Consider the following 10,014-nt stretch of genomic DNA (forward strand, 5'->3'; position numbering starts at 1 on the left):
GAGAATCATTAAACATGTAAATGATTCAAAAAAGACAAACACTTTAGTTTTATAATATAGACTGGTTTCTAGGTTAACACAAATACACTTAAAAAGTAAACTAAACTAACTTTTTGGGCGGGATTGTCGACACAAAGGCACAGTCACGTGACTTTGGCGTTAGTGTAAAACATGAGACCTCAGGGTCCAATGAGCAGAGAAGAAGAACGTTATACTGTGATCACTGCAGGGAACTCGTAGCCTGGCTGTTCTCTGCTGTGTGCGGACTGTGACTCGGCAGGTTCCTGCAGCTGTTACATCTTGGGGTCCTCACACAGGGTGCACCCGGGCTTCAGGTCGGCCTGCCTCTCCATTTGAATCGTCACAGAGTGGAAGTTGTAGGAGGAGAAACACGCCTGTGTCATTTCTCTCAGGACAGTCTGAGCATCCACCGACTCGTCTGCGGAGAAGAGACGAAGGAAAAACCACGATAAACTGTTGTTAGATCACCTCATGTGTGCAGGTAATAATCCTTTTAGAATTCATTCGGAGTGTTGAAAGCATTTAATAGATGATTATTGCCTCATAAAGCAGCTGCAGGTGTATTTGTCAATGATTATAACTGCTCCTATGAAAACGTAGTTAATATTTTTACAACTGTGTTTTACTATGTTGTCTTTCATTATCCGTTTGTAGAGCCTCCAGAGTCTGTAAAGCATCCACATACAGGAATCCACAGGAGGAGTCGACAGGTGCATCCCAGTGTGTTCTACATAATATTTAAAATAAAAAAGGGGCCGGACTCTCTCACCTATGGCTACATGTGCCGTCATCACAGCCTGGTTCATGGTGAGGGCCCAGATGCGGAGGTTGTGCACGGCTGTGACGCCCTTCACCCCCAGCAGACCAGCCTGCACCTCGCTGTACCGCACCCCCGCTGGAGTGCCTGAGTCACGCATGGACAAGACACAGAGAGACATAGTGTAAGTATAAGACAGAGGGAATATTTATGGATGGAGAGAGTAGAAGACTGCCATCTTCATGAGGACGCTGTAATTTTCCTCAAATGATTAATTAAACAAACAAATGTTGGGCTTTCTCAGTTGTTTTTCACCATTTCAGGTTTGTCGTCATCATGTTTCTGCAGTGAAATGAAAACCAAAACACTAACTCCTTATTCAAATAATACGTGTATACACAGAACAGCAGTCAACGGAAACTATTTCTGTTTTCTCAAATTACTTAGCATGGATTTTGATTGAAACCGATAGTTTGTTAGGAGTGAGCCGATCACTCACCTTCCATCAGGACGATGAGGATGTCTCTCATGATGGTGAAGGTCGTGCATAAGACGAATATGGAGAACAGGAAGGTGCAGATGGGGTCAGCAATCTTGTATTCCGGCTGAAAATAATAAATTAAGTGTTACACAATATCACAACACACTAATCAAGACACGGCAGGAGACACGTATGACAAAAAACAACCCACACCCAGATTCTCCAGACATTATCCGAAGCTCAACGGCGGAGACTGGTTACCTTGAAGAAGATGATGATGGCGCTGACGAGCACGCTGACGCTCTGGAGGAGATCTCCCACCACGTGGACGAAGGCCGCTCGCACGCTGGCGTTGGCCTGCTGAGCCCTCCGCCCTGACAGGAGCATAACAGGGCAGTAAAGCCAATTATACATCGGATTAAAAGTCATTATATATTCCATTATAGTGTCATTATGGTGGATTGTAATGAACCCATAGTCGAGAATAGTGTGCACAGGGGACTGAATCGTAAGCGAGGGCTCAAAAATAATGACTCCAGGTCTAGAAACACACCATGTTCTTCTCCTTTCTGCTCCACATCTGCGTGGTCGTCGTGACTGTGGTTTGAGATCTGATCGTGTGCTTTTCCCTTCTTGTCACTGTGGCTGTGGCCGTGGGAGCTGAGGCCGCCGTGACTGTGGCCGTGGCCCGACTGGTGAAGGGTGAGGGCCATGCTGTGGAGACAGGAAACAGAGTAAGTGTTAGCGCTGCCTCACGTCGAGGTGGTTCCTGGTTCGAATCCACGTTCGGCCGCAGCCTTTCTGTGTGGAGTTTGAGGAGTCCACCTTCAGAGGATGTGGTCTTCATAAGCACCGTGGAACAGAAATGAGACTGGCCCAGTCTACATGATAGGTTTTACCATCCTGCCCTTATTGCCGTCACCTAGCAACACAGCTGCAGTTGGACATGATCAGAAAGTTGTAAGAACGCCCCTTGGTTTTTAAATTTTTTTACCATAACTGTGTGGTTGAGTTGAAGCGTGACTCATCGGACATCCTGCTAGTTGCCTGCACCATAACCTCTTTGACAGATCATCAGTGACGTGCAATGAATCCTGGGATAGGTTGGGAAGGGGAAGTATCCACACAGTGGGGTCTTAATTTCTCAGGGATGAAAGGACGCATTTGAAAAATCAAACAATCAGTCTTCAAATGCCGCCGATCAAGGATGCAGCCCCTTTATTGAGACGCACCTAATATATAGGCCCTGTGAACTTCAACATCTTGACACAAGGAATCTGATGTTCATCATCATCTCAAACGATGACTGCTCTCCGGTGCTGACTTTAACTAAATCGTAAATGCTCAGAGAGCCGCCGTGCGCTGATAAAAGCTGCATTAATGAGAACTGAGTGTGTGTTTCACTCACATTATATTGGCCAGCACCGCACAAGCAGAGGTAGCGAGCATGATAGTGCCCTCGATGGTGTAGTCGTCGCTGATGAGGCGCTCCACGGCCAGGTAGACCAACACTCCCGTTACCAGCCAGATGGTGACAACCGACAGCAGAGCGCCGAGGATCTCTGACCGGGTGGAGAGGAGGAGAGAGACGAATAAATCAGGAGGAAACACGATGGTTTGAAAATCATTTGTGGCGCAGCTCTATAATCCTGACAGCAGCTACGGCCCTGATGGACGAGGAGATGTTACCTGCACGGTGCCAGCCGAAGCTGAGCTTGTGTGTGGCCGGTCTGGAGGAGAGCCAGAGGGACAAGAGGCTGATGATGAAGCTGGTGAAGTCGACCAACAGGTGAGCGGCGTCCGTCATCACCGCCAGGCTGCCTGCAAAATACCCACCTGCACAGAGACACACACACAGACACACACAGATAGTGTTGTTTCAGTGTCCCATCACTTTCCTTAAAGCTCAATTTGCACTTGTGTGAGGAGCGAGGAGGAGAAAGAACTTACTTGGGGAAAAGGAAGAAGGCTCGAGTGGAGAATATGTGATTTAGTGAGAGGAGAGAAAACACTAAAAGGAAGTGGAGGGCAAAGGAAAGAGGAAGAAGAGGAAGTGAGAGGACGAAACAAAAGCCGTTTTCAGAAAGTGTTTTGAAATTGGACATTTGGATGCTTTCACAACAACAGGAAAATGTCGTACAGGTTAGGGGGGGGGGGTGTCTGGGTAGAGCAGCAGGCGGCGAGACGAGACAGGAAATCACATGAGTCTGCCCTCATCGCCAAAAGCTCTAGAATCTCGTTGTCCTTCAAAGTGTCTTTTACACGTATAGCTCCTCTTTTTCATTCTGAGATATTTGTGTTCTGCCACTTTCGCATCCGACAAAACGCCATATACTCACATGGCCTCACTCTGACATTTTCCAGACAGGAAAAGCTCCAGAAAATGTTACATTCTCACATAAACCACTCTTTGGAAAATGTCAAGATTTGGAAAAGGCAGCAGAGGGAGGATAAGTAAGGAATGTATAAAATGCTAATGGCAAATGTTGTGGGTATGAAAACATGACAAAAGAAACCAGAGAGAGGGATGAAGGATTTAAAGACTCACCGAGGATTTCACCGATCATGAAGATCAGGCAGACGACGGACACCACGTAGAGCCGCTTCCTGGCAACTTTCTTCTCTCGCTCACGATCCTCCTGAGCGTGGCTGTTGTCATGGCAATGTTTGACGCCAACGATACCGTCTCTCTGATTGGCCGCGCTGGATGAACGTTAGAAATCAGAATGAAGTCAGTGAAGTGGCAGATACAAGTTTTCTTTATCGTGTCTTCTTGAAGTGACTCTTTAAAAACTTTCTTAGCGCTTCCAGGAAAAAATGTATTCTGTCGTGATTTGATCTTTCAGTTATTTATTTCGCTCTATCGATTAACTGAACTGGTAAACTTTGACTTTCATGCACAACTTTGTATAGCTTCAGTCATTCATCTTTAAATCTGTATTTAAATTTGGCTTCAATACTCTGCCTCAGTTGCTTTTGTGTTTAAAATCACCTTAAACTTAAAATATCTGTGTTTTCAATATCCCCAGTAGCACACACTTCTTCACAGTGAGAGCTTTGTAGTAGTTTTGAACTTTGATCTCACTCCAGAGAACTTATTCTGTACTTATTTTGACCTTTCGTTATTTTTATGCTCTTGTGTTTAACTGTTTTTTGAAAAACTGGATGCCTACATTTCACTCAGGATCAATAAAGTTTATATCTATCTATAGATAAATAAATATTAGTTAGAAAATAGAGAAACTAAAACAAAAAGAGGGGAAAATGTTTCTTATTGTGCATTGAAATTTTAAATGTAAAGTTTTGTTGTTTTTAAGTGTCTCTAAGTCTTGATATAATCTTTAAATCCACATATTTCTCCTGTGAAATGAAGGCTGCTGTTTGCCATCTTGCTTTTACGGAACTGAACTTTAAAATTTGGTTTATTTCTTCACTCCTTGTGCACACCTCCCTTTGTTTTTGACCGTGACGTCACCACCAGGGGGGGACCGGATACTGAGCTGCACAAGCACCAGCGGAATGAGCTGGAAGAGGCAGTGCGCATGCGCAGTGCTGCTGCCGGCAGACCCCAGACCAGTCCCGTGTGTAACATCACAAACACAAGGAACGTGGGCAAAGACACAGCCGAGGAAACCATTTCTTCACACTGGATTAAAAAAGTTTTAACCAAAAACTTAAACCTGCATTTGACTTAAGGTCTTTATTTTAAACTAACAGATAAGGTCAACACAAATAAAAGCTTTACAATAAGTTGTCCTCATGATAAATGATAAATGAAAGTTCACATCTTTCTTCTGCTCTAGTTTGACTCTTTCTAAAAAAGTAAGAAATAAAAGTTTTACCTGTGCGCGCTGGTGTAAGTGTGGCTCGCATCTGTCACCAGGGGAACTCTCTCCGGATCCTTGTTTCTGGGCATGACTCTAAACTAAAGTAAATCCTCCAGAAAAATACAAAAAAAACCAAATCTAAAACAGAAGATAAAAAGAATCAAACTTAAAAATGACTTTACAGTGAATGAACCCTAAGTTGTGTGTGTGTGTGTGTGTCTGTGTGTGTGTGTCCTCTTCTGCTGCTGGAAGGGAGTGCTGCAGCAGCTGAACGAGATGCAGCCTTGTGACTCACTTTGTTTGGCACCGTGCGCAAACCCTGCGCCCCGGAAAGCACTGAGGAGGAAGATGGTGGGGATGAAGATGATGATGAGGAAGATGATGATTATGGAGGAGGAGGAGGAGGAGGAGGAGGAAGGTGATCAAATCCAGGATCAGAGATGTGTTGGTGAAAAGTTTGAAAAGATAAATATCTCTGCGCAGTGTTAAAACAACTTCCTTCCTAACTTTTACCTTTGAGTAATTAGCTGATCAAATGTCAATATCAGTCCCCCCCCCCCCCCCCCCCCCCTCTCTCCTCTGTCCAGCTGGCACTAAGTGATTACGCAATCAAACGTAGTGCCGTGTGCTCCATCACATGCTCACAGGTTCCTGATCCATCCTAAATTTCTGGGTCAAATCTCATTTAACAAAAAACATTGTTTCATATGATCAACCAAAGTCTTTATTGATTAATTCATATGCTTGATCGGGAATGTTTTAGTGCAAGGTTGTGAGTAGATTTTTACATTTCAGCCTGAATCATGAAAAACAAATCCTCACACCTGTGATGTAACCGTAAGAATTTGGGCTGTGGGGAAATCCGCTGAAAGAATGAATGGTTCTTCTTACACTGGTTGATAAGCAGCTCTGAAATGTGACGATCTAACAAGTCGTTCCACAATGTACCACAAGGTGGCGCTAATGCCACGTGTCTCCAGTCCCACTCATCACTATCAAACAGTGACAGGAGATAAATTGTATTATCTTTTCTTTATTTATCATCAAGTAAAACAGGCAGGTGGAGTCAGTAACTTCCTTTAAATCAAATCTCACATTCATCGCACCGCATTCCACGATATTATCCTGGAGAGTGGTTTGTGAATATGGGCTGCACAAATAAAGTTTGATTGATTGATTATATATATTTTGTGTGATTAATCTGAATCTGCAAAGCCACTAGTGAAAAGATGAAGATACGTGGAGGAAGGTTCTATTTGCCTCTGAAATGTAGTGGAGAAGAAGTGTTAAATACTTCAAAACTATATTTAAATACAGTACTTTTAAGATACTTTGCACTTTCCACTAACAAAGGCGGTTGAAGTATAAGTAAATATTGATTCAAAAAAGTTGTCAATCATTCATATCCGCTGGCTTACAAAGTGACCTGTGAGGTCACAGCACTTGTGTCTCTGTGACAGCAGCGTCGGGTTCGTGAGACAATCGCTCACGGACACTTGAACACTCGTTTTTTTTATTCCCTTTGAGAGCTGTGACGTTTGCTTTTCTTGAAAAGGCCTAAAAGTGGAGTGAGCTTGACTCTAAAAATAGCCGTCAGTGTGTCAGGTCTATTTCGGTGGGTATAGTGTCTATGGGCTCCAGAGAGTGGGCCTGTGTTTGGTTTGCCAAAGTGTTTGTGTGTGTCTGTGTGGTGTGAAAAGATGGAGCGGGCTGGTTGCTAGGGGCTGCGGAGCTAAGGCAAAATGGCACGAGAAGGGTTAGTTACACATGGCTGTTCACACTGTTCCCAAGACCCTGACCCTGAAACACTCACCGGCTCCATGAGAGCGCTGCAGCACCGTGTGTGTGTGTGTGTGTGAGTGTGTGTGTGTGTGTGTGTGTGTGTGTGTGTGTGTGTGTGTGTGTGTGTGTGTGTGTGTGCAAGTTTGTGTATCTCATGTATATGTCCTCCGTCCTCACTGCGTCCTCTTTCAAAAGATCTGACAAAAGATCAGAACCATTGAAAGTAAGATGCACAACTGTTGTCACCATGGAAACCGCCTGCCTCCTCCCTTCCTCTCCATCCTAATAACCACTGTCTGTGTGTGTGAGTGTCTGTGTGTGTGTGTGTGCGTCTGTGTGTGTGTGTGTGTGCATGTGTTTGTGCGTCTGATGAAATGCCCCAAAAGTGGTAAACAGCTCCAGGTCAGGCGTCGGGACAATGCACTGACGTCAGACCAGCTCTGTCACAATTACACTTAAGTGACGCCAGTTCACTTTGCAAGGGAGCTGAGGGGGTGATGGTTGAGTGATAGACACCCCCAAAAAAAAGGAGAGAGAGAGAGAGAGAGCAGAGGGAGGGCGGAAAGAAGAGAAAGAGAGAGTGAGTTCCTCATAAGTCCTCAGAGGTGCAAGGGATCTCACAACAGACGAAGCTGTACGTGCATCTACAGCTGAGAAGACGACGCACGGCAGGGGGTCTAAATATAGGAAAAACTAGCCTAACATGATGGAAGTGGTCCTGACCAGACTGCGGGACTTCTCCTGCAAGACCTCCACCTTCAACGGCGGCGAGGGAGCCGGACAGAGTGCATGCAGGGAAACACGGACGAGGACGGAGCAGCTCAGAGACACAGCTGGAGGAGAAGGCAGCAAAATGGACATTGAGAGTGCACTGGCCTGGCTGAGGAGAGAACTGGTAAGACTGGGACTAAATAGACTGTGAAACACTCATGCATGCATAGTACTTTTCTCCCACTGCACTACAGAGGTATATATTATACTAAATTATAACAGGTGATGCTATACAGTGTTTTGCAGCTTATCAGACCATTTTTTGTTGAAGATGTGCAAAGTTTTTCCGATATTTAGATGAGGTCATCAATGCGTTTTACAATGTTAATATTAAGTTGCAACTTGGGAGCTCCAACTATTTCAATGAAAGGCTGAATTCAAGAGTAAATTAAAAGTCCTCAACTCAACTCAGTATACTCACGAGGGACTTTGTTGCTGCGGCCTTACATGGCCTGTGTTTACCCAGACGCTTATGGCAACTCATTTAAACTCATGTTAGCGATATTCAGCTCAATATTGTTTTCCAATGAAAATATTTAAATGATTCTTGCATGTGAATTACATCAATTTGGAGTATTCCTATGTGGCGCTATAGCTACTTTCACTTTTTACAAGAATTCTTTATATACCACTGCTGTGTCTAATATGTTGAACTCTTTATACTTTATACACTAAAACTCATATCCAAGGTGTCATAATGCTGCTTACAGTTCCAGGGAAGCCATTATGAAGAGAGATAAATATAAAATATATTACTCAAAAGCTGAGGAATAAGATTGTTCTTGAGCTACAGAGGCGTCTGTGTGGTCGTCTGACAACTGTAAGATTCCAGTGAAGACAAAAGCATTTTTATCGTTTGTTATGTCAAAGGTCAAAGGACATTTGTCACATGAACAAAATGACCCCCGGGGACACTGTGAATGTGTTTATATGTGAGGAGCCCAAGTTATTGCCTTTTTGTTCCTAAGATGCATGTAGGTCATGTTGTTACAATGTCAACCTCTTTCAAACCATGCTCTCCACTCAAAGAGGCCCTGTGTGTGTGTGTGTGTGTGTGTGTGTGTGTGTGTGTGTGTGTGTGTGTGTGTGTGTGTGTGTGTGTGTGTGTGTGTGTGTGTGTGTGTGTGTGTGTGTGTGTGTGTGTGTGTGTGTGTGTCTGTTTGCACCTCTGTGACCAACTGTGTGACGCTCATTGTCAGGGCCTAATATATCACTCGACATTTAGTGCATTCAGGCAGACAGCTCGTCATGGTAACCGAGGGTCGTGAGCACGCAGAGACACAGGAACCACACGTCTGACCCTGAGAGCAGCGGCTCGACCCTCTGAGCAGCAATGGACGATCTTTTCTGAAATCGACTCATCCTAAAAAACCTTTAAACTATTTGTTTCCATCCCTGCCTCTGTTTTCTTTCTTCAAACTTCTCACCTCCAGTTGTTTTCAGGGCTGACGCTCTCTCAACCTGTTTTATCTCCGTCCACCAGGCTGACAGATATAAAACTACTTTGGGACACCAAACAGAGAGTAAACTACACTTCAAGTGTAGAAAAACTGGTGGAGTGTCCCTTTAAAAGCCTGACTGGTGCAACAACGTCGTTCCAATTATAAAATCGTATCCACAACTCTATCTCTTGGATGAATAGCGAGTAGAACTGGCGGGTGTTTCGTTATCCACACATCGGCTCTTGATTGAGATGCAACTCTGCAGTGGAACGGTTAAGAACATACTCATGCAGATGCAGAGAAGCACAAACACATAATCCAGTGTTTGGCTCAAAGGAAATGCTTGTGTTTCTTCACTTATTTCTCCCAAGTGTTGACAAAGGCAGAGTAAAACCAGCGTCTTTCACTGGGAGCCCAGTCTCAGCCGGGTGCTGTAATTACCAGAGAAAAGAAATGCAGATTGGACCAGATGGGTTCTTTTTTTCTTCTTTCTTTTCGTCTGGGACATTCCTCGGGACAAACTTCGGACTCTGGAGTTGGTGGAATTCTGAATATCTTATTTTACAATGCTGGCAATTAAACAGCCGTCCGTAAGAGAGGGAAGAAAGAGTAGAGATTTGCATTTGAAAGACGCTCAGATCGAAAATAGCTGTGGTTTCACACTGAGCCTGAAACTGGTCGTGTTGAAAAGGAAAGAAACTCAGGTTCATTTCAAGTTTGTGATCATTGGATATCTGGTCCTGTATGTCTGTTTTCTCTCTATCCATAGACTGATTTGTTCCCTGTGTACAGATGGAAATGCGTTCCCAGGACCAAGCTCTGATCCGGCAGCTGATGGAGCTTCACTCCGGCATCCAGGAGCTCAAGCAGGAGTTGTCTGAGGAGGAGGAGGAGGAGGAGGAGGAAACAGACGAAGATGAAGAGGAGGGCAGC

At 44.5% G+C, this 10,014-nt stretch overlaps 1 protein-coding gene across 1 annotated transcript; it reads right to left on the reverse strand.

Moving 5' to 3' along the window:
* Positions 1–293: 293 nt before the first annotated feature.
* On the reverse strand, positions 294–3,925 carry slc30a8 (solute carrier family 30 member 8). Its single transcript, XM_061093141.1, has 8 exons — positions 3,808–3,925; positions 2,949–3,095; positions 2,668–2,821; positions 1,936–1,973; positions 1,521–1,633; positions 1,278–1,383; positions 791–925; positions 294–439 (listed from the first exon to the last, which is right to left on the reverse strand). The coding sequence occupies exons 1-8, from the start codon at positions 3,824–3,826 to the stop codon at positions 294–296; spliced, it is 858 nt and encodes a 285-aa protein (XP_060949124.1). The 5' UTR covers positions 3,827–3,925.
* Between the last annotated feature and the right edge of the window lie 6,089 nt (positions 3,926–10,014).

This window comes from Limanda limanda, chromosome 19, assembly GCF_963576545.1.
Source record: "Limanda limanda chromosome 19, fLimLim1.1, whole genome shotgun sequence".
In the NCBI taxonomy this organism is placed as follows: Eukaryota; Metazoa; Chordata; class Actinopteri; order Pleuronectiformes; family Pleuronectidae; genus Limanda; species Limanda limanda.

Excerpts from the sequence above, each read along its gene's own strand:
- slc30a8 (XM_061093141.1), bottom strand. Across the intron at positions 1,974-2,667 it reads GCGGTGCTGGCCAATATAAT|CATGGCCCTCACCCTTCACC; the intron begins GTGAGTGAAACA and ends CTGTCTCCACAG. Across the intron at positions 440-790 it reads GACGGCACATGTAGCCATAG|ACGAGTCGGTGGATGCTCAG; the intron begins GTGAGAGAGTCC and ends TCTTCTCCGCAG.